This window comes from Musca vetustissima, unplaced genomic scaffold (assembly GCF_032173495.1).
Source record: "Musca vetustissima isolate MV318-11 ecotype Yass unplaced genomic scaffold, APGP_CSIRO_Mvet_v1 utg4709, whole genome shotgun sequence".
In the NCBI taxonomy this organism is placed as follows: domain Eukaryota; kingdom Metazoa; phylum Arthropoda; class Insecta; order Diptera; family Muscidae; genus Musca; species Musca vetustissima.
In genome coordinates, this window is record NW_026888605.1 from 483,681 (window position 1) to 511,375 (window position 27,695).

The 27,695-nt window shown below is 31.2% G+C and overlaps 6 protein-coding genes across 7 annotated transcripts in view; 3 read left to right on the forward strand and 3 right to left on the reverse strand.

Annotated features, from left to right (window-relative positions):
• Window positions 1–27,695, reverse strand: part of LOC133336442 (protein wech) — a 199,589-nt gene that overhangs the window by 148,389 nt on the left and 23,505 nt on the right. The window lies entirely within an intron of this gene.
• LOC133336463 (protein seele) overlaps window positions 1–27,695 on the forward strand; it is a 162,416-nt gene that overhangs the window by 96,636 nt on the left and 38,085 nt on the right. The window lies entirely within an intron of this gene.
• LOC133336437 (protein lifeguard 1) overlaps window positions 1–27,695 on the forward strand; it is a 307,141-nt gene that overhangs the window by 9,207 nt on the left and 270,239 nt on the right. The gene's annotated exons all lie outside the window — the stretch shown is intronic.
• Window positions 3,292–4,577, forward strand: LOC133336447 (uncharacterized). Its single transcript, XM_061544743.1, has one exon. It carries the CDS (start codon window positions 3,292–3,294, stop codon window positions 4,573–4,575), a length of 1,284 nt encoding a protein of 427 aa, XP_061400727.1. The 3' UTR covers window positions 4,576–4,577.
• On the reverse strand, window positions 5,065–6,587 carry LOC133336448 (NSFL1 cofactor p47). The gene is made up of 6 exons (XM_061544744.1): window positions 6,482–6,587; window positions 6,235–6,401; window positions 5,747–6,169; window positions 5,557–5,688; window positions 5,273–5,491; window positions 5,065–5,207 (listed from the first exon to the last, which is right to left on the reverse strand). Exons 1-6 carry the CDS (start codon window positions 6,581–6,583, stop codon window positions 5,075–5,077), a joined length of 1,176 nt encoding a protein of 391 aa, XP_061400728.1. The 5' UTR covers window positions 6,584–6,587; the 3' UTR covers window positions 5,065–5,074.
• Window positions 8,842–27,613, reverse strand: LOC133336444 (aldehyde dehydrogenase, dimeric NADP-preferring). The gene is made up of 11 exons (XM_061544739.1): window positions 27,610–27,613; window positions 24,314–24,372; window positions 20,163–20,200; window positions 19,803–19,861; window positions 13,591–13,993; window positions 13,131–13,525; window positions 12,860–13,057; window positions 11,304–11,419; window positions 9,171–9,306; window positions 8,952–9,102; window positions 8,842–8,877 (listed from the first exon to the last, which is right to left on the reverse strand). Exons 3-11 carry the CDS (start codon window positions 20,178–20,180, stop codon window positions 8,857–8,859), a joined length of 1,497 nt encoding a protein of 498 aa, XP_061400723.1. The 5' UTR covers window positions 20,181–20,200; window positions 24,314–24,372; window positions 27,610–27,613; the 3' UTR covers window positions 8,842–8,856.

Consider the following 27,695-nt stretch of genomic DNA (forward strand, 5'->3'; position numbering starts at 1 on the left):
ATGAAATATTTATAATATTTTATTTACATCTTAAATTTGACGTTCATATGAAAGTACTTTCTTCAATAGTATCTATCTTAAAATGTTTATATAGGTAATGGTTCTAGTGGCATAAATAAAATTCTTCACCAAGATTGTCGTCCTTGTATTCGGGATTAATAGGGCAATTCTATAACTATTGTTTGTGTTGTCGATAAATATCGATAAAATTAGAATTTATTTAATGTAAAAAGTTAAATTTATGGCAGTTACTATACTTTATTGGCATGTTGGTGGTTATTAACGAACAACGTTAATTTCGAAATTAGTCCTGATTTATATTAGGCGAGTTTATTTGCGGCAATTCTTATCGTTCTCTTTTGAACTTGCTTCATGCTTCTATACAAGGCAATTCGGTTGAATTATTTTTTTCTGAAATGGCACTACAAACAAAATACAGAAAACGAATTGCCAGAAAATTGTCGGTACGAGCATTTTTTTCCATTTCTATTCCCCTTGCCCCTCTCTCCAACAAACAAAGACTTGCGGCAAGTAAACTCGCCTAATCTAAATTGGGACTTATAAGTAAAGGAAAATTGCCAGTTATTGACAATCGGCGGTAACTCTACCGTTGAACAGTCGACAGAATTAGCACTACAGATTGTAAGAGGCCGACTTTTTTAATGTTGGGTATTAAATCAATTTTAAAGAACACAAATCAAAATGTTGTTCATTAAATTTTACCACGAAACATTTCAAACTCGAAATCCAAACTCTGATTGCCTGTTGTGGTAATTGTTGAGCATTGCCATTTTTAAAAGTTTTCCTTCACGTACTTTTTGTATTCGTATTTACCTCCAGAGAGGAATTACAGCATTTATAATGTTCTGGACATCGATGAACGATATAATTTTTTTTAACAATCTACAACCATTAGTTTTGTCTTCTCGATTTTTAGAGCCCTTAAGTTAAGAGGGATTTTTGTTTGCGGAGATGCCACATCGTGGGAGCAGAGCAAAAGAACAAAAAAACGGTCAACAGTCTATCAGGTGTTTGTGTGCGTTTCGAAAGCGTCGGTTGTTTTTTTAATAATAATAAATAATCAATATAAAAAATTATTGTGATCATGAAGTTAAAGCTTTCTCCATTAACCTGTGTATTGAAGGATCTTTGAATTTAGTTGACTGTGTGCATGTTTTAAAGGAGTAAAAGACAATTAGCCCGAAGACTTGTAAAAATGAAAGAGCGGCAGATCCAGTTCTACAAGATCCTGGTCGGGAGAATGCATTATGTCAATTATTCGAAGCTTTTCCCATGTTCTGCAGTTATATGCACCGAATACTCTTGTGGAGATACAATACTTATACTGATAATTGGGGTAAGTAGAATACACATTAGTCAATCTGGTAGTGAATTTTGAACATAATTTTTGGAAAGGATTGTTTGATCATTGGTTAGAGCGCCACATACAAGTTCAGACCCAGTATAGGTTTGTACATAACCACATACAAATGCCACTGTCACGCATCGTTTTTGGTAAATGAAAGGTCCTAGCCCAATTAGAGCATGTTGAGCTTAGGGGCTCACCTCGGATTTATATGAGCTAGGGCTTTCCACAGCTAGGGCTTGGTTTCCCTGATCACAATGTGAAATTATAATGTGCACGCTCTACAACCAAACCCAGATTAGCATAATCCCTCCATAAATGGCAAATTGATGAGTATATGAATGATCTTAACATCAGATACCCATTTCTCGGGAAGTATGAACTTCCTCCATGAAAGACATACATTTTCGTGATCAGGAAGACAAGACCTAATGTGGTAACAAAATCCTAAATTAGACCCTAAACTCAACTTAAGTCCAAGCATATAAGTGTTATTCAACAGTTTATACATTAACGATTTTAATTATATTGGAAACAATACTATTCCATATAATAAAATCTTAATTACCAGGGTAAGTGCACCAATATTTTTCGCTTTTTAAACCTGGGAACCTGTTATCCATTTCTCGGTATGGCTAAATAAGGCATTTCAGAGGTTAAAAGTATTTGAGATTAAATATATAAAACACTCAAAACTAATTTTTTATAAGATAATCGTTATTTAGAGGATTTATTTAAATTTTTTTCCATTTTGAGCCAAAATGATCGAAAAAGTGCTTATTATTCACCCATATGCCGACTATAGGAAAACCTTAAAATTTTTTGTTCCTAAGGTCGGCATCGATAAAAATATCATTATTAGAAATATTTTTTAATGATTATAAATTCTTAAGTATTCTCCTCTATGATCTTTACAATTATGAAGAAGATTCTTGTGAAAAAATATAATTTTAATATAGTTACAAGTCTTTTGAAATTGTCATGTCCACTATTTTTTTTTCTCATTGACCAAATGCCAATTTTTGACTGAATAAATGAACTTAGTGCGTTCAAATTTTATACAGAGATAGATTTCAGTGTCATTGAAGATTATTCAAGGTATTTTTCATATTTAGTTATAGAATTTTGTAGTTATTTGAAGTTATATAAAACTATTGGTACATGCCGGAATTAGGTGCGTTTACCCTATATACAAAAAGATACGTTAATCCTAACATATATTCGTATGTGGTTTTTAATGGTTAGCAAGAAATTGACTACTAATCAATAATACATATTCAATATGCAAGAAATTGAAATAGAATTATGTTACACTATTATTAGGTAGAAAATTGGGACCTACTCCAAATAGGAAAGTATTTAGATTTTAAAATGAAATATGAGATCAAAAACCGCTGGCGTTAAACCATGCCTACTACTGTAATAAACATAATATTTGTGCCAGTCATTTTTCCATTATACTATAGTTATCGGAATGGAATTGAAAATTCATGACAAAATCATAAAATTAAAATATCGATGGGAAATCAATATTAACAATATCCATCCTCTTTTATGTGTATCAGAATTTGAAAAATAAATTCTATTAAAATTTGGCAATTTACATTATAAAAATACAACTGATTGACATTGAAGCCTAATTCAATACGCACTTGCGTCCCTGTATGAATTTTAATTTTTTTTTTTGACAGATCACTGTCTCATCAGCTGTTCTAATACTCTTACGTTATTGAATATGTCTTGTCCATTGCTGTCAAAAACTATTTGTTTTGGGTTTCACAAAAACAAATGAACCAATGGATTTGTAAAATTAACAAGTTAACAAGGTTGGTTTTGGTTCATTAAAATATAAATCAGCTTATCCAGTACCATTCCCATCTCATCATTTTATTTTGAAGAAACTAAGCCGCCTTGATTGCCAAAAAATGAGGAAGTACCAGCAACTTTTACTCCTGATAATCTCGTGCATTAGTGTCGGCGTTCTTTTGATGTACAAGTCGGAAAATAATCATTTAAAAGATGTCTTAGAGGTGATAAATTTCTTTGGCCATCGATCTGATGTTCTGAAAAAAGTTGAAAGCAATGCCACCTATATACGCGACTTTGAATACCCCTTGGCAGTGTGGCAAGCGTTGGGCACACATTTTCATGGTTATTCGGCATATTGGAGGAGAAATGAACTCGTTTCGGGTGGAGACGCTGTGGCGATTGTAGTAGGTCGAAAGGGTGCCGTACTAAATTTTAAATGTTACCTTAACTTTGGTGGACCTACCAATATACAGGGAAAGTTTCGGTTTCAACGCATCGACAAGAACGGAGAGGATGACAATTCCGAGTTTACCCGCTACTATTTCTACTGCAAAGTGACCCGCGACTTTGGTACACCCAAATCCGTAGTATTCAATGAACCCAGTGCGAACAATAAGAATGGCTACGCGATGAAACTGAGAATGGTAAAGGTGGCAGACAAAGGAATGCAAAAACTAGCTGTACATCATATGACTGTTTGTTTGGATTTCTACAACAAGGAAGAATTCTACAACATGACCACGTTGGAAAAGCAGCCACAGGAATTGCTCGAGTTCTTCATACATCATTATATTTTGGGTGTGGAGGATTTCATCGTTTATAGTGGAGATGACATACCCTATTCTTTGCGCCCAATACTGCAACGTTTCAATGTTCGAGTACACCTATTGCCATTTAACTTCCCATTCTCTTCGAGCAACTCCAGCGAACGGATACGTGATGTCATAGAAATGGATTGTCTATTGAGAAACATTAATCGGGCAAGCCACTCAGTATTGTTGAATGCCAATGAGTTCTTCTATCCGAATACCCACTTAGATGATGAAAAATCTGTATTACGCTCTATAAGAGATTTCGACAGTAGTGTAACACATTTCGGTTTGAAAACATTTGCTATTTGCAAGGACCAAAGACACAAATATTTAATAGAAAATACATTGTATGATCCCGAGGTGAAAACGCATCGCTTATCTTTGTACAGACCACAAGACAATACAAATGCGGTTAGTGTCGAAGAAGCGAAGCGGGAAGAATTGCCCATGTCCAAGGCATTTGTTCATCGTTATATGAATTGCCTGCACGTCGGCAAGGATGGATTGCACGATTGGCGAAATTCGTTGCGCGAAGACTTTATGCAACATTTGGAGAGACTGAGGGAGGAAATAAAACTATTGATATAGGATGATTTTAGTTGATATTTATTATAAACCCACTTAGTTGTCTTCCGTATAATTTAGATATTTATCTCGCAATTTTCAGATGTCGTTTATGATTTTGTCTCTCTCAAATATTTGAAATTTTCTTCTTATATTTCCTTCTGAAAATTGTGTAAATTAAAAAAAAAAAAAAACAAAAAAAAACATGTCAATTTGATTTATGGACACAAAACGAATCTTAGTTTGTAGAATTATCTCCATTAACATTTGTCTGGAGTGTACAAATAATTTAAATAAAATTTCGAATTTATATTATCCCGTTTTAATATTCATTGGGCAGCCAGCAGAGATAAAGCATATTTAAGTTAAGCATATTTATATTTGTTTATTGTGTATACTAGATTTCATATCAAAAACTTGGGTGTAATGGAATAGATTTCTCCGTGAAATTCCTTATGAACATATTTCGTATTTATAACAAAGGGATAGATTCGTGTTTTGGACTCGCCAACCAACAGCCACCTCACTTTAGCCTTTGCATTAATGATGCATTTTTCAAACCAGCTGAATCGATAGTAGCAGTCAGGTCGGTAAGTTCTCTTGTGGGGAATGAAGAAACCAATATAAAGTTACGATCGGCATATTGTGGACGAGCTCTACAAGTACAGAGATATACACGTTTTGAATATAGATTTCAATGATTGCCTTAAACAAAACTTACGTCTGTATGTACTCCTGTATGTTACCCACGGTATGCGTTAAGTTGAACTGGCCTGCTAAACGAGTACCATCTGCTAGTCGTACTTGAATTGTTGTAACCGGAGCCGAATTATCCAACTTCAGTTTCTCTTTGGCTGCCTCGTCATTTGACTTTGCATCTGAAGTAGATGCTGTTGTTGTGGCTGTAGGAGCATCTTCAGCGGTTACATTTGGTGTTGGGCTAGTGTCGTGACAAAGATCGATATTGTTCACCTTCATAAATAAACATATTTATAATTAGCTTACCTTCCCAAGGAATGACCAGCTCCCTTGAATGTTTTAACTGTGGTAGGCTTCTTTTTGTAATCTTCATGCCTATGATCTTCAACATCGACGTTTACCATCCAACCCATTTCCAAGAGTTCATTTGGTATTTCGCTGAAATATTAATAAAATGATCAATTTGCGCATAATATGTAATCGTGTGGATACCAACCCTCTCATGACGGTTTCTAGGAATTCCTTGTTTTGGGGATCATCATACAAACGTAGCTCTCCATCGTCAATGGAAAAGCCCTGACTCCACAATTTTAGCACAACAACAGGCTTAGTTTTTTGTTCACCATCTTTGTTAGCTGGTGTCACAACTGAATGATCGTTGTCCGTCATGCCCAATCGTATGCCTTGACCCCAACTGGCACCAGACGAAGTGCTTGGTGCCGGCGAATTTTCCACATTGGCACTACTCTCTTGGGCCATTCGGAACATGTCGGTTAATTGTTCTCTGAAATTTTTACGTTTTGGGGGACCGAGCACTTGTTGGCCTGATCGGTCTGAACCACCGGCATAAAATGCCTGACCTTCTTCATCGTCTTGATTGCCTCCAGAACGTTTCGACATATCGCCTAAAGTAGCAAATCTTTGGAAAACAATGCTAACATGAAGAAATGTTGGCTTTCATGGGAATCACAAAAAATTAAGTACCTTGGTTTGGCACTTTGCCTTCCAAACGAACCACCGCCTGATGAGGAGCCAGACTTGGCGTCCGACGTACCCGTGGCTGGAGCTTCATCAGCTTGGCCACTGGCACTGTCTGAATTATTATCGCCATCCCCATCACCTTGATTGCCCAAAAAGTGAGACAATGCATCCTGTTTTGTATAGCATGGAAGAACAGAAAAAACGACGTCTGTGAAACAAAAGAATGACAAACAGAATATCAACCACGAACCTCCAAAGACCAATTACTGCTGGATAGATAGAATCTGGCTACATTTTCATCTCCGCCGCTAATTTCGATGAATTGTGCAATTAACTCGTCGTGGTCAGCCATTGTATTATTTCCGATACAGAGAGTATATATTCCAAAATTACTTTGGGACCGTTTTTAAATTTGCAATTTTGCAATGATTCTAATATATTAGACTTCTTCTTCTTCTTTTGCACTAGGGATAAGTAAATCTACTTTCGATTAATCGATTAATCGACTTTTTGTATTGAAAAGTCTAAAAGTCGAAATCGACTTTTGATATTTGAGGAAATAACAAAGTCGACTTTTGTCAGTAGTCGCACGAGCAAAATTTCATGACAAATTTCCATCTCAATTTCTTTACAAATTTCATTGTTGTTTAGACACGAAAATAACCCTTGCAACAAATTTATAAATTTTCTAATTCTTCCACACACTTATTTTCTCCTTTGAAAATTAAAAATGGAATTAAAAGAAAAAAACTTAATTATAAAAGGAATGAATTACTCGAAGAAGCTATAGCCGTGGATTGCAATGAAGACATATATGTTTTTATCCTCGCAAACGGTTTTAATTTAATTAATTGCCTTGGTGTTTATTTGTCGACAGAAAACATAAAATAGAAGAAAATGCAAAACTTTTCTGCAGCCAACTTCAGTTTTTCACAACGAATAACGAAACAAAACAGAATTGCGGAGTACAAGTATGTTTGTACCATCTTTTATTCTCTTAACTTCTTAGCACATAAACTCAATTTCCAAATTGCTCAAAAATTACACATCCCACATCTATATAATATCTGATATAACGATTTATATATTGTCAGACCTCATCGTTAAATCTAAAATATCGTTATATCGAATGACATTATTTTCTTACTGACAACTACAGAACAATGCAACAAAATATCACGGTTGTCATAGTCCTCAAAATACCGATATTTGTAATAGATTGAAAATACAGTTTTTTTGTAAAATCGCTTTAGATTACAACAGCCGCTATAAGGGAGAATACTTATATAAGGTACCCAGTGTGGTAGTCTAATTTGAGAAATTGGTAATGGCAACCCTTTTTAATTTGTAACCCATCTTTCAATTTCAAATTGGCATATTTTTAAACAAATTAAGAGTGTATATTTTCTAAAGATTTTGTTTATTTTATGATGCAGAAATCATTATATAATTGCATATAAATATGCATGCTATGTGCAGACATAAATACATTATAATAAGGACTTGTAATCGATATATAGATTAGAACCAATATAAATTTTGGAGGCAGGCAATAATGCTAATAATTTGGTAATTTTGGCACTGAACACAAGTTGGTCGTAGATTTCGAACAAGAATATTTTCATTTAAATTTGAAAGCTGAATGTTGTCTGTAGTAAAATTATGAATAAATTGGAATCAAGGCCTATATTAGGGCCATGATTGGACTCATGTGTCTGCATGAGACTACCTTGTATAATTATGTCATGCTCTATCGTTAAAAGGCATACAATTTACAATTGTATTTTTAACTCGTAGAGTTAAGGTGTTGTTGTCAATTCCAGATATTAATTCTCATCATTCCCATTCCCCTTAGATCCAGAAATTTTTTGTAAAAAAAAACTCAAAACTAATTTTATTATATGTTTATATTTTTTCTTTCATCAACATGTTTATTTAGTGCAAAAAAATACTATTTTCTAAATACAAAAAATACACAATATTAAAAACGAAACCACAGTAATAATAATATAACAAATCATATTAATAATAATAATAAGAAAAATAATAATTTACAATTTCAGTTAATAGTTCTTTGTTTCATTCGTAACCAGTTCCATTAACCTTTAATTTTTTTGCAACAAAACGCGAAATGTATCAATTAATTTTTATCACTTTGCTGTAAGAAATAAGAATGAAATGTAAAAAATAAAATCAAATTTAATATTGTTACAATCAATGTTCAACTACTGCGACAATAAAAATTAAGCATTTGACGTTTACAAACAAGACTAAGATGTCACAGAAGTAAGTGGTATGAAGAAAGTATATGGATATATATGTATTTTTTTAATAAATGTATTTTCTCGGGTTTTTTTTAACACATATGTATGTATGTGCATATAGTGTTTGGTAGCCCAACATGCCATGAGCCATCTTTTTACCAGAATAAAAGATAGTAGTTACTTGCCCCCAGGCATATTAATTTTGTATGGTCTTGATGATAGTTTTGGTTCGAAAATACCGCTTGCTACACACTGATAAACTGTTGAAGTTCATAGTAGAGAGTGATTGTGGTAAGGTGTAGTAGTAGTAGTAGTAGTGATGCGCTGTTTAGTTAAGGTGCTGATATTTTTGATGCATTTCTTAGCGCGACAACAGTTTGCCCTTTAATGTTTTCCAAAGTGAATGATTTTTTCATGAAAATTGTATGATTGATTGAGGAGACGCAGTCTATTTACCTGCATATAGTGATTAACGAGGAATGTCAAGCCAACGCCAAGACCAAATACCAAAATGTGTGACAGATACAAATTGGGCAAGGGACGTCGTTTTCGCAACAAGAAATTCAATATGCTGGCCTTGCGTTCCGAATAAGGAGGATAGCGTCCACTGGAATAATAATAGGAATTATTGTTATTAACATTTTGGGCACAAATACCACGTTATTGAATACTTACGATGCCAATTTTTCTCCCAAAGGCTTCAAGTCTTTGCCGAGGCAAGACTTTTTGTGAACAAAAGTATCAAAAGTGTATTTGCCATGATAACTGCCCATACCACTGAAACCAACGCCGCCAAATGGTAATGTATCAACTAAAGAAATAAATATAATTTATTAGTTCTTTAAATATTAATATTTGTGTTGAAAATTATAATAAGCAGAGCTAAATTAAGTTAACACATCTGTTTTCTGAGCATCTATAATAAAACGTTAATGATTTGTTAAAAAAAATCTAATATGTTATTATTGTTACTTATAACCGCTGATAGACAAATGTGATTTAAATTAATTTAGCTCTGTTTCGCTTAAATAAAAAGCCTGAGAATTTTTAAAATAAACGGACTTAGCTTTTAAAGTTACAATATGTAATTTTCAAATATATTAAAAACTCATTAATGTATATTTGCTTGTTTTCCAAAATAATCTGTGGGCAAAAATAAAAATACAAAAATTGAATTTAATCTCCGTTCATTTTAAAAATTAATTTTAATATTTAAGGCCAATTGGAGTCTAAAACTTCACATTGTGCTTTAAGGACAAATTTTCCACATTAAGATATCATAACAAATTACATCATGATATCTCAATGATAACAAAATCCTGCGTTCGTTGATTATTAAATATATTTAATAGATTTACATTAAGATTTTGAAAATTATTATATTAATTAAAATTATGAAATAAAAATGTATATAATAATAAAAGCAAGGTTAGCTATAGTTTTAAAAGGCTTGGATGCATTCTATTAAAAAAAGAGTATTTGCAAAAAATATTTGTGATACTTTGAATTATGCGATTGTCGTCTTGTTACCTGCTACATTTGATAAGGATTTTTGAAACATATATTTACGTCGTTGAATAACTAATGTCACCTATTAAACTTATAAGGATTGAAAATGATAAATTTTCAAGTTTTCATTACTTTAAATCGCGAAATTAAAAAAAAAATAAAATGGGTTATCAAATATATACCTTGACTATTAACAACAAGTTTTGAATTTTTGCAGAACTAACTTCAATATTTCCGTGATTACAAGATGGAAACAAGATATTATGTTCATTAAATAAGGTAATACAATAATAAATATTATTATAATATTTCAAAAATGAAATACAATAGGAGTTATTAATATGAAATATAGTAAACTTTTACACACAATCGCATAATACAAAGTATACTGCACTGTATACATTAGCCTTCAAACACTACTAAAAATTAATTGTTTAAAAAATTGCATACCTGAAAAATGGCTTATAATGTCATTACTGCAAAAACCACCACTGGTGGTCTGTGTTTTAAACAATTCAATAGTTTTCTTTGAGTTACTTATAACGTATAAAGCCAAAGATTTTTCTCTATAAGTATGTATATAGTATATATGTACAGTAAAGAGTGTTAGTTTTGCAAATAAATATTGAAATTAAGATTGTTTCTTTAAAAAAATTAGGTTATATGTTCAACCCCCCTTATGGTAATATTAACATTATTAGATGAGTCGAATGAAAGTGTTATTTTCTACAGAAATGTTAACAGCTAATTGTAATTGTTGTTAGAAATAGGTACTACTATTTTTTTGTTGTCTATTTACGATTTAGTAAAACCATACACATTCTTAAAGCTAAATATCGTTTCATATACCTCCGACGTGCATAATAACTTCGTTACTGCAAAATCCACCACTAGTTGTTTTAGTTTTAAACAGCTCAATAACTGTTTTCGACTTGGAGAACACATACAGCGCTAAGGGCTTTTCCCTGGTTGGAAGTTAAAATTTATATAAAACATAAAATAATGCCAGTCTTCAAATGCATATTTCAACAGAAAAAAACTTAAATTAAAAGTGAAATGTGTATATACGGATAAATATATATGTACAGGAAGTGAAACAGAGACCATTTTACCATTAGCAATATATAATCAAACATACAAGAACATAAACAAAAAAACCTTCACCATAATATGTCATAAATAATCTATAAAATATACCAAACACCAATTCACTAATCTACAGGATCTTGCTAAGTGCATACAGCTAATTGCTTCAGTCATATCTAGTTTCGGTCCGTTGTTCTATAGGTGTTTTCTTACCGGCATAATGCATGATTGTGTCGTTAAGTAACATGCCTCCAGCTCGTGTACTGTGTATGAATAAATTTTGTATTTCTGGTTCCGTTGTGAAGACATACATCGCCAGGGGACTTTCTCTAATTATTTTTTTTTTGTTGTGTTATATTGTGTAGGGTGGACATGACACAAAACCACGATGAAGAAAAAGTGTTTTTTATTTTGTTTTTTGGAGACAGTCAGACATGTTTTACAAATGAGACAAACAAAAAGACAAAACAATATGAGTATGTGTTTAAATGATTTTATAAAACCTACTGAAAACAAAAGGATATCATCATGAATACGATATTGCATTCAACAATGTTAACGATGATTGTCGAATGAGAATTATTAATATGGCTCGTCTTCAAAATGTTGGCACGCATATGTTGCTACTGAAATATAGTTAGTTTTATTTAGTTTATCCTTAAATAAAAATGAATATTTTTAAGAATAATTATTTAAATTCAAGGTCAAATTTTGTTTTCCTACTATTTTTCTATACATAGTAATAAACAACAACCCCCTAGTTATTGTGGAAAAGGTGCTATATAAAAAAGAAATCCTGAACTGTAAATCTTTAACAATATATGATTTTTTTTTCAAAAATTATCTAAACATTTTACGAAAAATTTATAAAATTTAGGGAATTATGTTGCTAAAATCATTTTGTGAATATTGTCCGGTATGTTTACTTTTTTCTTTGTCATCGCCATCGTATCACTCTCAACTAAAGTGCAAAAGCCATCTAATATTTAGACAAACACAACAAGTACAACGTAGACATTTAAATGAAAGATCTTTTTGTAATGATTTCTGACTTTCCACATTTAGTAACAGACAAATAGACGCCAAATTGATGGTTGTATTTAAGAATCTGTAAAATGAAATTTTTTTTTCGATTTGATGAAATGACGTGATCTAAAAAATATTGTCAACCAATACTAAATAGTATTCAAAATTATATAAAATTATTTTTTATATAAACAAACATGTAGATATTTTCTATTTTATTTTCCTTCAATATTTGTTAATATTTTCTCGTTTAGAAATTTATAAAAAAATAATAAAATTGCAAAATTCGCGACTATCTTTTAAATCTCAAATATGGAATATATAAACTGACGAAAAATTTTCATGCAAAAAAATAAATTCGTTGCCATATGCTCTGGTGGATAGGGATAATGAGACTTCTTTGTTTTTTCTTAAATCAAGTTTTTTGTTATATAGGTCCCATGAAGTTTTAGTAGACCTAATCTAGTTGGATTTGTTACTATATTTTATTCATAATTGAAAATTAATCTAATCTTTGGATTTTTTTCCAGACTTGTGAAAATTTTTAAATAGTGTTTCTGGAATTATAATAAAATTTTTATTCCTCAATTGTTAAACTAAGTTTTGAATACTCTATAAAAACTTCACCTTCTAATATTTCACCAAATAACTGAAAATGACAATAAATTATTGTTTCGACACATGAAGATGTGTTTCATGAATGATTTTTACCCCATTGAATGATTGCAGAACCTCTGACCTACCTGGAATTAATGAATTTGATTGCATCGTAGGCACTTTCAACATTGACAATGGGCAAGATGGGACCGAAAATTTCGGATTGCATCACAGGATCTTCTGGTTTAACATCTACAATGATTGTGGGTTCAATGAATAGTTCTTTGGCATTGTAACTACCGCCAACGGCAATTTTTCCATGTTTCATTAGACCAAGCAAGCGGCTGGAATCAAAGGAATTACACGTTTACTTTCGCTTTTTATTGTCATTGGTTTTGATTTAAAAATAAAACTTACTCGAAATTCGCTTTGTTTATAATACGACTGAGATCAGGACTGTCCTTAATGTTATCGCCATACCATTCCTTAAGGATTTCTTTAGCTTCCTTAATGAATTCGACTTCAATTTCTTTGGAACATAGCACATAATCGGGGGCAATGCATGTTTGGCCACAGTTAATCAATTTGCCCCAGAGAATACGTTTAACAGCGGTCTTCAATTCAACCGATTTGTCAATGTAGCAGGGACTCTTGCCACCCAATTCCAATGTGCAGGGTGTCAAATATTTGTTGGCGGCAGCATGAATGATTTGCCCCACTCGTGTGGATCCGGTATAGAAAATGTAATCAAATCTTTGCTTTAATAGTTCAGTTGTTTCTTGGGCACCACCGCAGATAATGGGATAGCATTCCTACAAAGAAGAAAGCTATTTCAGAAAACATACCAAAAAATTGTGGAAATTAGTAAACAACATACATTATCCAAATACTTGGGCAGAGTTTCTTCAATGAATTTAGCACAATGGACAGCGACTTCGCTGGGCTTGATCACAACACAATTACCGGCAGCGATGGCAGAGGCGACAGGCACTAACAACAATTGCAGAGGATAATTCCAGGCACCAATAACCAAAACGACACCATAGGGATCCTTATAGATTTGTACGTCGTCCATAAGATTTACCATTGACTTGGGTGGCAATTCAGGCTTAACCCAGTCATCAATGTTGTACAGAATGTTTTTGATGTCATTTTTCAAAAATTCCGTTTCCACAACTAAACTTTCCTGTTTGGGACGTCTCAAATCAGCATCCAAGGCATTGATCATGTCATTTTCATGTTCTTCGTACATGCGCAACAGATTTTCCAATTGCTTCTTTCTATAAAACAAATTGAAAAAATGAATTTGAAGAGGTAATGCATTAAAATATTGGGATTTTACTCAAATAAAAATACTTTTTTATTGTTTTTTCACTTTCGATCGATTTAGTCATGTCAGTCCGTATATATATCGACCACTTAAAACAAGTCTCAAATCAAAAGAAATTGGGTACTTTGTGGCCCCAATGTACATTTTCGTCGGGTTTATGTACATGATGAATCGAAGACTCTTCGTCTGTCCGATTACAAAGAAATCCCATCGGCAAAGGGACTAACTAAATTGATTTAATGTACATGCAATTTTTTCACAGTATATTGAATCGTTTATCAATTTCGATTATTTTGTATTTAGGTATGACTCTCATATGTTGATATTTTAGTTTTGAGGATTAATCTTAGATGTAGTGTTAGTGGTTTTCTTAAAAAAAAACTTGTTTATAATAATGTAAAATACATTTTAATATTATGAATCCTACAAGCACCATCATGCCATAGACCGTATCATGGTCCTTTCCTTACTGATAGTTTATAAATGATTCATCAAATATGGTTTTTTTGTTTTCAAATATTTTGTGTTTTTTTTTTTTTGCAAAACAAACGTGAGAAAATGCATAAATTAATTCCAATAATCTGCACTTTAAACGTGGAATTGGCAAATTACTTCCGAATTCGTCAGATATTTCAAACAAAAGTGGTGGCTAAATGTCTCTGCAGGGGGAGGTTTGTTGGTAATAGGTGCAAACATAAATTAATGGATGATGATGAAGAAGAAGATGATTATACGACTTCGCGTTGATGTCTGGCTTTGTTAGTTTTATATTTGTTATTGTTTTTCGGCATGCAAAAAAACAAAGCAAAACATGGAAATAAAGACATGACAACAGAAAATCAACAACTAAATTAAAATAAAATTTCGGATACGAAAAGGAAAATAAAACAAAACGAACGGTATATCTAATGACAGACCGACGGACCAATGATGACGACGATACTGTTGGCTGTGGCGTTACTTATGCTGCTGATGATGATAGGCTAGTATGCTAACGGCTATGCCATGTTATCTGCGTGCCATCATACATCCATTTGACGGTCCGTCTGTCTGTCTGTCCACATGGGCAAGAGCAAGGTCAAATCTACACGGACGATCCAGCTACAAACGCGACGCGTACCAAAATGCTTAATCAATTAACATGTGAGTGAATATTACAAATGTATCTACAGATAAATACTTTTTGCATGCAAACACGAATTGATTTGGAAGTTTGTTTGGATTCAATTTGCCAATCATGTTTATAGAGAGTGAGAGAGAGCGAGCGAAAGGCTCTCTTTCATGCAAAGAACTTAAAGAATTTTAAAATTAAAAAAATGGAATTTCATTTGCATTTATTAAAAGGGGAAGTGATATAATGGCTGAAATTAAATTCTTTTGTTAGCAAAAGCGAATACAAAAAATACCCATATACTTTGCTAGAATGCATTTGGCCAAACAACCGAGTAACATTATTCAAATTTCTAAATTTTGATTCTTTTTTTTTCTTGGTGGTTGCAATAATTTTGTCTTGAAATTTACCATCAAACCTTGATTGGACGCATTACTTCCGTTTTAGAACATACGACGGACGTTGACCACCAACACATTAGCAAAGAGTTTGGCTTGGCAAAGAAACCAAAAGAAGAGGAAAATATTTGAAAACGAGCATAAATGTCTCTTAAAAAAAAAACATTCATAAATATCATTTAATCTAACACAACACAAGAAAACAAAAAAAAAACCAAAATAATAATATAACAGCGAAATTTATTCTTTGTTATTAATGATCTTCTTTGGTTTACCAGCAATCTGCCACATGCATACATATTTTGTATATCGTATTCGAAATATTCTGAAATTAATACTAAATGACGAAATGATTAATTATGTGCATGGTGGTGGATGCCGTCGAAGCCAAATCAAAATGCATTCTCTTCGGCATGTTTGTTTTGTATAGCGGAACAATTTGTTATTTGTAAACAGACATTAGTGCAAAAAACATAAAAACAACTTTAATTATAGAGTAATAATGACCATTTTGAATATATTTGAAAATCATATTTCATATATAGTATGTTTTTTTTTTTTCATTTATTTGAATAGATTTATTATGTTTTTAATTGCATTTATGTGAAATTAATTGTTGGTTATGTTTTTTTTAAATCAAAATGTATTTCTAGAGTGATTATTTTTATATTCTTCAGTAGAATATATCCATTTGGATATAGGTATCTATTGCGGAAGACAGTTTATTGATAAAATCGCCAATAATATTTTGATTATTATATTTGAAAGATTCTCAAAATAAAATATAGATGTTGGTGTCTTCCTTTGCTGTAATACATCATTTTTTAATTTATGTTCTTGTCCAAGGGATATTTGAAGAAGAGACTTTTTTAACCATTTTATAAATCCATTTCGATTGAAAGGGGGATTAAATCCGCATTTAGCTTCTTCAGAAAACAAAAACGAAATTTTTTACGTTATGAATCCATCTTTGATTCTGTAAGTGGTTTTGTATTTTTTCAGAACATTTCACTTAAAACACTTTGAAATCACTTTAAAATAAAGAAATTGTTATTTTTATTTATAAATTTAAATTAATATTTTTGTTCTTTTTACTTTATTTTACTTTAAAATGTTATTTATCTATAAAAAAACACTTTTTAATTAGAATTAGCACACACTTTTTTCTTCAAAACCAAAATTAATAATTTTAAAGAATTGTACAATCTGGCATTACGAATGATGTACTAAAGCAAAGCAAAATAAAAAAATAGAAGAACTTTATACAAATCAGTTTATATTTTTAATAAAAACGGGATGCGATTCGCTTTCGTGCTGTTGTCAATTATATTGTTGTTGTTTTGATTATAGAAATGTAGCCATATTTCTGTTCTCGGAATTCATTGAATCGATCGAAGGTAAAACAATCGAAATGGAATTACGAAATTGAAACCTTTGCGATCGGAATCGGAATATAGCCGAATATAGTATACATAAATACCACGTAAGCTAAAAACCCCACATCCTCTGTGACAAGATTCTCAGCAGGTTTGGTATAGAAAGGAATTAATAAATTCGTATCCCACTTCATCTGTGCTTTCACGATTACTTGAAACAGGGGATCCCCTATGGATATAGACTACTTGTACCAACCAATTTGATGTAGTTTGAGGAATTATGTATCCCGCTTAGGTAAAGCTAAAAACAAAGCCATCCAAGAGCCAAACTTGGTATAAAAATTGTCCAATTTGCGGAAATTTTACTATTATTTTGCTATATTTCTGTCAATCTTGAATATAAGAGGACAAACAATGACTCGTTCTCCAATTCTGCATACCTCTCCCTTAACCTTTATGCCAATATATTATAATGTATATTCTAATGAAAATGTCTAATTAATTCGTATTCATTAAAAAAATATAAAACTTATAAAACGAAAACCTTGGTCAGCAATGATATCCATTACCCTACTGCTCTATAACAATAACAATAAAAAACAATATTTGCAACATCATGTTGTAAGGGTCAGTCAGCTTAGCTTAGCTGATTAATTGCCGGTTTGGTTGGTTAGGTAGGTTAGTGTCGATTGTGTTTTATTTAAATACTGTAATATAATTGTTAATCACGTAGATGCCATAATTGCACTCACTATCTCACCCCATAACTGAAAGTGAGTGTACTTGCATTGTGCAGTTGTAGTTAAACAAGTTTGTTGATGGCGGTTTTTGTTTTTTTTTCTATTACGAAACAATGTTCCGTCATAAAATTGTGCGAGCTTAATGGAGGTTTAATGGGACCAGTATGATTAGGTTATATGCTAGTTATAACATTGGGCAAGAATTTTGTGTGAAAAAACACTCATGATTTTTTGTAACACAAAGAAGAAATTTACGAAGTTGAGCTATGTTGCAAGAAAGCTGATCACAATTAAAAGACAAATAAAACAAGAGTCCACAATAATAAAGAATCCCTGATGGAAATTTAATTTTCTCAAAATAACTCTTTAAAATATTACAAATTATCAGTCATTAGATTTATTTCTTTTAACAAATAGCAGAATTTAATAAATAAAATAATTGTTGTAGTTGTATTTGTCTTGCTCAGATATTCGGCGGCTACCGTTGTGAATAAAACATCAATTGATAGAGTTTGGTGGGCATATGCGAAATAATACCATAAAGGTCACTACAATTTTAAGTTTTTTTTCGAAAACAAAACAAAAAATAAATAAAACTCGTGTTCAAATAAATACAAATGCCGCTTTAATTTGATAATTTCTTCATCGTTTATTTGCTATTCCGATTGTGTTCTGTTCACCTTGTATTAATTAAATACCTTTTATGCGATACAGCCAGCCAGCCGGGTGTATGTGTGTGCGTATACATTATGTGTTTACGGGTAAATCTCTATATATATTACAAAATCTAATAGAACTAATTTCTCACCCAAGTGGATTTTGAAAGAATTTCTTCTTGTATTTCAAGATCAGATTTTACAATGAATTATTTAAATTTCTTTCATTTGGAAAACTTGTTTGTATATAAAAAGTTAATTATTCACAATTTGTAAACATTTAAGCACGTACATTATTACAAAATAAACGGAACAGGTTAATCTGCCAAATAGGGTTCGAAAGGTTGTTTAAATTTGGCTAGTTTTAAATGTGATGTACTATATGTTCTTTTAGAATGAAGTATTGTTTGCACTGAGACTGTCGAATCATTTGATGAGCATACTTAAATATTTATCGATGTCTCAACTATCGATTAATAGCCTAGCTTGACCAGTGAATGCCTATTCCTGTAGGAGTCTTCACAGTAAATTTCAAGATGAAATATCTAACATCCAAATGCAATAATGGTAGAGTTTTCTGTTGCCCCTTATGATCAGGAGATGTCCACTCTAGCCTTCTTCTCCATAATCAGTCCCATCAATATTTAAAAAATTGTCAAATGCCTTACATCCTAGTCTATCGATTAACTATTTTTAAAAAATAAAAAAACAATAGGTCGCTGTCTATTAAATGTCTGAATATTCTTAAAAATTCATTAAAATCCACGGTGTTAATTCTACTGAATATTGTTTTAAAATGTTTTAAAAGTGTACGTCAAGAGGCTCCTAAAAAATCTATAATACTTCCATACAAAGAAATTCTCTGTGGAATGGGAATTCCTTGTCAAATTATGTGTAACAGAGGATCCATCATGTAAACAACCTTCTATATGTACGAGAGTGAGAATGCTCTTTTTGTCAAACCCCCTTTTTCGCCTTTTAGAAATGTTATCATCTGATTCATTTTTTGGATTTGATATATTACTGGAGTGTTACAAGAAAAAGGTAAGATCATCTCATTACTTCTATGTCATGTACTCAGTATATTTTTTTTACTATTTCAGATAGATGCGCCCGCCTCTCAATTGTTTGCAATGAACAACACGACTTTTTGAGGAAAAAAATTATAACGTGACAGAATTTTTTAAATATCGACATTATACAATATTTCGGTATAACTGTATGTATTTCGTCGCGCTTGACCAGTGCTCTCTTATGGCATGCATTGTTGAAAAAAACACAAAATCCGACCGCAAACAAACAAATCTGTATATTGCAGCCACTTGGAATACTAACTACATACACAAGCACATACTATCGTACAGATGATACTTCCAAAATTGATTCAAGAGTCTGGCATAAGTGGGTTTGTTGTATCGTCGTTAAAGTTTTGTCTGCCGGTGTACCGGTTGTAAAAGTCTGGTTTATAGTTCACTTACCTGAAGCTAAGATCTCGTGTTTTTCCATTGGCAAAAGCTGTACGGCATCTTTGCAATATCTGGTATATGGGTATTGTGGTAATTCCATTTTTGTTGTTGTTGTTTTTGTGGTTTATATGGTTTGTTGTTTTCAACGGGAATAAGACCGAAAAAGAAAAACGAAAGGAAAAAACAAAACATTGGAAATTTAGTTATGAAATGTTGAAAAGGAAAACATTACACTAAGTGGTCGGTCTTCCGTGTCTGTACTATTGTGTAAACAATGTCAGTATATTTGGATGAATATTCCAGATGAAAATTGTAGATTAGATGATGTGCTACTGACAAAAATAATTTAATATAAATTTTCTTGTTACTTACATCGTCGTAATTTGTCATATTGTCCGCTGGTTGAGTATCTGAAATAGTTCACAAATACAAAAAGTTAGAGGTTATTGGCAGGCAGCTTGTTTTATTTGTTGTTGTGGTATTTGTATCCGTTCTTATTATTGTTTTAATGTTTAAGGTCATCTACAAAAATATTCAATTCCCATAAAGTCAATTTATTGATTATTGTTCACACCGTAAACGCGCACAGCTCAACCCAATCCGAATCGTTTTGAAATCAGTACATGAATTTTGTTCTTGTTTTTGTTCTTTTCTTTTGCATGAATCAATCAGTGAATAATTTTTTACAACAATTTAAATCGCATAAATTCCAATCCAAGAAAACACTAGACACTAATAAAATAATGAACGAAATTTTTTTTTTGAAAATATCCACAGCCTAAAACAAGTTGTGTCGTTCGTTGCCGATAATGATGATGTTGATGGTCCACCAGAAGTTACTGGTCGGTCGTTGTTAATCTTCACTTTTATTTTTCAATGATACACACAACACTCACTACTCCACTCCACTTGACGCTACTCTACTCGCTTTGAGGCAGAAATAAACACGGAACACTGCTTTGTTAAATTACCATTAATGAATGAGACGACGACCACAGATTGAAATCAACAAACTAAAGCTCCAAACAAAATTTATATAGGGGGGGAAATTAACTACGTTCGTGTGTAGGTACTTTTGCAGCGAGCGAATAACGTTTCCGCTCTATACGAACTTTACGAGCGGGCGATTAAAAAGCGAATGACTAGACAACTATGGTAAGATATAAAAAATAAAAAACAATATTGAGTTGTTTTTTATTATTAATATGAAGATGATGATGTTATAACCAGATGAGCTCTAACACAATCCAATCAGCTGTTTCGCCCGAGAAGAGAGTAAACAAAAGCAGTGAGCAAAATTGAAATGTCAAAATCGTTTCACAGTTGTATGCAATATGTGGGGTGTTCACGACTTCTAGCAGCCGGTATGTTTCGGTGGTAAAAAAATCAACATAACGGCTATTGTGTTTTAAAAAATGTAATTCAGTTTCATATGCACAGATGGCGTTGGGTATTAATGAATTTATTGGAAAATATAAATAATGGAGCTATAAAATTAGAAAAGAGTTTTAGTGGATATAAAAAAACTGGCATGGAAACATACATTTTTTAATGAGGTGATTATGAAAAACTAATCTCAAAATCATAGTTATTTTGAATATTTCCAAAATTTTTATTTACCAGCTCAATACTACTGAGTAATTTATTTTAATAATTTAACAAATAGAAAAATGCTAATCTTATCACAATAGGGTACATATCAATATTAGGTTTTACAGATTGAGAACCAAAGTTAACACGTCTGCTACTAATTTCAGTATAAGGTAAAAATATAAATTTTTCCATGTACATACGATATCTACCCTAATACACGAGCATTGTTATCGCTAAATGATTTGTATTTTATAATCTCGTTTTTTATGAACTTTGATAATGGGTTCAATGTTTGAGTAACAATAGAACTCTGTAACCCATTGCTGGAAAATATATGGCTTACTAAGCTGGATGAGAGTAATGATGAGAAAAATATCGGTTTGTACAATAAAAAGAAATAATTTGAAAAAAAAGCAAAAATCTAGTATTACGCGGGCAACGACTGTCACTAAAGGGATGTTAAAATAATAAAAGGTTTAAATAAATATCCGTGTGAATATAAAATTATAAACATAGTAATGGGACATGTTGTATATTAAATATAGATTTAAGACCACAGAACGTCAGTTATTTGTCTAGAATGGAACAAATATATTCACAATTAAAGAATCCCAGCCATCGATTCGATCATCGTAAAATCGATTTTATAGTGTTACATTTTTGATTTTTAACAATATTTTTGAATTGAGAATGACATTTACAATTTTCCTTGTAATAATGTTCATTATAGAAAATATTTTCGGCCTAAGACGGATATAAAATTACTGTTCGTGGGTTCCTAGCTACATTTTCCAACGGATTTGACTATAGTTTGAAAATTCATCGTTGAGAAACATAAGACCCATACTTTCGGTATTAGCATAATTTCTCAACCGAATTAGCTTTAGTTTGTTGGTTTTCGAGATTGTCAACTCAGTCATTCAATCAGTTTTATGAAAACTGAAATTTGCCATCTTAACTACAATTCACAAGCATTTCCACAAAAAAATCTAACATATTCAGAACAATATTTGTACACACTCCAATTTCACACAAAATGACGTCATACTGTATTAAATAATATAATATTAATTAACAAATTTCAGTTTCAAATCCTTTGTTTTATCAATTTACCGGTCACAATAAAAAATAATATTTGTTTAACTTTTTTTATAAATACTTTCACTAATTAGTATTTCATTTTCTATTTGCTACAATTTTCAAGTATTCTTGTTGCTGTCTGTGCACATTTACGGATGAAATTGGCGAATTTTCGGAGCACTCGACAACTAACCTGCTTGCTCTCTAGAACGTTTCAACTTGAACTAAATGCTAATGTTTTAAATTGTATTTCACCGAAACTCTGTTCTATTCAGCGAAAAATGTTGGCTGGAAGCAAGTAATCGCAGTACACAAAAAATGTGAGTGTATTGTTATCTTCTACAAATTCGAAACGACAGCCGGCTGGCTATGCAATAGAGATGTCGTTTGTGAAATGACGGAAATGGAAATGAAACCAAATTGTGGGGTAAGTTGTTTAATAATTTTTAATGAATTAAAATTAATATTTGCATTTTTTTGAAAATATTTTTTATATTTACTAATATGTACTACAATATTTCTTAAGAATTTTCTCAATTTTTGATGGACAAAAGAGAACACGTAATATTTTTTTTACTTTTTTGGAACTTTCAAAGCATGTATGTATTAAAAAATTAGAATATCACGGTTCCTTTATAACTTATTAATGTTTTTTATTATTAAAATATATTGAAAAGCAGATAGAGGGTTTAATTTAAAGTCTCGTTTGACATCCCTATTACACATTCATATGAGTACTGAACTTGTACATAATTTTAAGTACATTCGTTTGTATCTTTATTGTTTTTATTCATTTCGCCCCAGTTTAAAAATACCCGGGTTATCTGAAACAACAAATCAGGCGCTCACCACACATAAAAACCCATGGGAGGCAGAGTTCAATCTTTTTTGTTTGATATATTTATTTTTGACAAAGTCGAAATTCTACTGGACACCCAGGTATAGCACCACCAGCAAATTAATATGACAAACAACAAAAACAAAAACGACATTCACATTTAAAGTGAAATTAAACAAGAAATAAATTCGGGATATTTAAATTTTATTAGTATTTAATTAAACGAAGCAAACCACAAATAAATACCAAAGGTTATTGCATAGAAAGTAACCATATTTTGACAAAAAATAAATCCAGTTTATTGCAAATATGGAATTTTTTGGATTTTATTATTTAAAAAATAAAAACGTAGAAATGCACTGAAATCAATACATTAAAATATAATAAAAATAAATGTTAACCTTAAGAACTGGTTATGATAAGCCGGTTTAAAAAAAAAATGGCAAATATAACAACATTATTTTGTTTGGGTTATTAGAAGAATATTTGCAAAAGTTAGGTTATAAAACATAAGCAAATTTTTCGGAAAAATATGTCATGTAGTGACGAAAATTATACAAATCGTTATAGATATATTTGCATAATTTCTGAAAAAGAAAAACCACAAGAATAATATTTAAGGATAAGAATAATAAGAACAATATATTTTTAAATATATACTGCTGGTCATCCATTTTAGTTGGGTATTATGCTTATTGTTGAATTAATAATAAATTCATACATTGTATAAGTTCAAATACTTCTCAGCGACTTATGAACCCTTGCTGTTTTAGACAATGCAATTCACAGTTAAGGCACAAACTGACTATGAAACCATAGTGACGGATTAAAAATATATATATTTTTCCTTTAAAAACTGAATTTATATACAATATTGAGTCGGAAACTCGGAAAATTAACTATATTGTCACACAGTCCCTCAAAAAATCTCTTATATGTAAGAGATTTTTAAATATGCAGACCTTTTAAAAATTCCGTAATTATTTAATAAATAAAATAAAAAAATTCTTACCCAAATTAATAATTTCCACATTTTCTCTACGTTCGTTCTGGAATGCATTATTATTCCTGGATGATACGACATTAACTGGAAATACACGAAATACGAAACGAGGTTTAATAAATAAAATGATCACATAAATTGAATTTATATTGAACTTTTTTATGTCATATAAAAATATATTAACATTTATAAACACAGTTCACTTATTTGGCCCAAGGACGAACCCTATTGAAATCTTTTAGGTCAATTTAAAAAAGTTATATATATATATATATATACACATTATTCATTTCAATATTGTTTTTATATTTCAATTTAGAAAACCTTACACTACTTATTGTAATAGCTACCTTAAATAATATACGTATACATATATAAATAAATAAGGGTGTGTTTTATTGTTGACTAAAACCCCGTATAATATTAAAAATATTGATACACTCCAATTATTACTATTATTATTGTTGTGTTATGATCGCCTAATTACATACATTTATTAAAACTTACCTTCGACAGTTGCGGGTATTTCAACCACTGTATGTTCTGCTGCAACAGAGCCGTTTTTTCCATTTCTGTGATCCATACTCCAGGTTTAATTGTTGTTGGTTGCTGCAATTAAAAAACGAACAGAAAACTTGTAGTAGCGCTGTTACAGGTATTTTAATAAACATTCAACCTTCAAAACTAAATTGAAAATTATAAAAAAATATAAATGACTGACTGGCTGGTCTGCTTGTTGTCTGGATGTTGTTGTTGATGTGTCTTGCAATAAAGCCGGAGTTGAACTAAATGCACGCTCTACCTTCTTCTGGTCATTTTCAGTGTAACAAATGAAGGAAATTATTATAAACAAAAATATATGCAACGTCATTTCATATAGCATTCGTATATATAGAATTTTTAATAAATTTATACAGGTAACAATCGTTACCTGTGAGACATTCTGTAAATGTCACACATTTTGTTCTTGTAATTTTGCATTGTTAAAATACTTATTCTGCAATGTTTAAAAATTTGTAAACCCTTCACCATAACACAACTCTATTCGGCTACCATGTTTCTGTGATTAGTTTTTAAATTTCAATTAATTTGCATTGAAAATATCACAAGGATTTTCAGAATATCTATGTGGCATATTCCAAAAAGTCGACCACTTCGATTTGGATATGCGAAAATGTTAAAGATATGGACGAATTATATGAAAAAATGGAATACAGTTAAACTTTCATAAGTTGAAGCACATGTAGTGACAATACCACATGCAGTGACAATACCACTAAGGATAGTTCGAGTTATGGATGTTCGACTGTATACTGCGAACTTGTCATATAATAGGTACCATTGCAAAGGCGTAAAGTTTTTTGATTCGTCATTTGCTAACAGGCTGTTAGTAATCCCTTTTATATTTAAGAATCTATTAAAGGAAGCGAAAAGACTTCAGTTGCATTTGTCATTATTGGTTCTCATAGCCAATTAATGGCAATTAATATTTGCAATATGGTCATTGAAGATAACAAAATCAAGTAGACCTATTGTGTGTGTACAGTATGTCAGGAATCAGTTTACACATGGATAATTATTATGTATTTTCAATTGTAGAAGCTCGAAATATTTGGTCTGTTCCCGTACTGCAAGAATTTACTAATTTTTACTATTTTTTCCGATTTCATAAAGGAAAAATTGTTATCGTAGTAAAAAATTGTACATTCTTGCAGGTTCTGGAACAGACCAATTATCTTTTATATTAATTTGGAATTTTTCATAATTCTGTGCAGCATTTCTAATTTTTCCATTGTAAAAAAGTTGTGTATGCGTCTTTTTTGAACACCTGTATCAATATGAAGAAGTTGTCAGATCGGAACAAAATTTAACATGTGTTCATAACATAGATGGAAGTTTTCAAAACACATACGTTTTTTGTTTATACCGCGATTATTATACTATAAACTTAACATTTTTATAATGTGAAAGAAGTCAATTAATTTAATAATGTTAAAATTTAATATTTTTGTGATATGCATATGTGCAATTATAAAAAATCAAAAAAATAACTTTAATAAACATTAAACTTGAAGCAATATTATATATTCAATGTGCAAACTGATTCTTGACATACTGTATATGGCTCAAATAATATTTTCACTATTCACTGCGTGAAGGAAGGACTTTATTCTACGCATTCCAACGTTTTATATGTGGCGTTCACACATACATATTTATATAGAAAGGAAATTATCAGTATTCGCAAACCTAAAATAGATGGACAACATTCAATGCAGTAATTTAATTGTATGACTCGTTTAGAATACAATTTGTTAAGAGATATAATTACAATTCAAAACAAATTATTGCCAATAAATTTCACATACTTCAACTTTTCGTTGATCATGACCTTGAAAATGTTGTTGTTTTTTTAATATACATTGTTATTGTTGTATTCCTGTTATTCTAATGGTTTGCTTTGAACCGCATTTAATTATTGTTATATTTGTGTTCTACCAGTTCTCGCTGTAAACCGGCTTTAGCGTCGTTGTTGCAGGGTACGGAAATCAGCTAAACACACAAAAAATGCTAATGCACGTAAAATGTATTATTTTGAAAACCCATTGAGAGACATTGTTTGTTAATTTAGAAATTGTTTATAAACATTGCATTTTATGACTGAATAGTCAATGATGATTGTCCTTAGCTCAGATATTACGTGTTTTTATTTTAATTATAATAACCCTGTTGTGTTTTACTTTGTTAATTTTTTCCTATCTGCAAAAACTGACAATAATTTTTGGTATTCAGTTATATTTTTAGAAAAAATTTTCAAATCAAAAAGATTATATCAAAATTCAAGATTTTTTATGTCAATACCTTTTCACATACATCCCATTTCAGCCTTAAGCTATTTTTACATATGTCTAATTATCTTCTTTAGGTTTACCTACTTTATGAGGATTTATTTGACATATATGCAACGAATTTGACAATTTATACCCACTGGGTTAACGAAATCCAGTACAATGTAAACGTACAGTAAATGTCGTAATAGGCTGAATCAAACGGCATTTACATTAGTACTTTTTGCAGGATTAGCCTGCCCTATGATGATTTATTTGACATAATTATATGCCATCTACAAGATTTAATAAATCCAGTAAAATGTAAAATCTCTACAAACATACAATTTCGCACCCTGGAATTTCACCAGCGCCAGTATTTCCGTAGGGTGATTACTTGAAAATACAAACTTTTCAGTGATGAACTTCTCACCTTTGACATTGAGACAATAGGAGGACGATGGACGTTGAACCCACATCCGTACGTAAAATATTATTCTAATAGCATTCATCTTCCTGCGTGTGGTTTACCAGCCCAATATTACAAAAATAAAAAAACAACT

Coding starts and splice junctions, on each gene's coding strand:
- LOC133336448 (XM_061544744.1), bottom strand. CDS start 6,583: ATGGCTGACCACGACGAGTTAATTGCACAATTCATCGAAATTAGCGGC. Junction 6,402..6,481: donor GCAGTAATTGGTCTTTGGAG/GTTCGTGGTTGA, acceptor TATACAAAACAG/GATGCATTGTCTCACTTTTT. Junction 6,170..6,234: donor AGGCAAAGTGCCAAACCAAG/GTACTTAATTTT, acceptor TGTTTTCCAAAG/ATTTGCTACTTTAGGCGATA.
- LOC133336447 (XM_061544743.1), top strand. CDS start 3,292: ATGAGGAAGTACCAGCAACTTTTACTCCTGATAATCTCGTGCATTAGT.
- LOC133336444 (XM_061544739.1), bottom strand. Junction 9,307..11,303: donor CACAATCATGCATTATGCCG/GTAAGAAAACAC, acceptor TTATTTCTTTAG/TTGATACATTACCATTTGGC. Junction 9,103..9,170: donor TTGGGAGAAAAATTGGCATC/GTAAGTATTCAA, acceptor TTATTATTCCAG/TGGACGCTATCCTCCTTATT.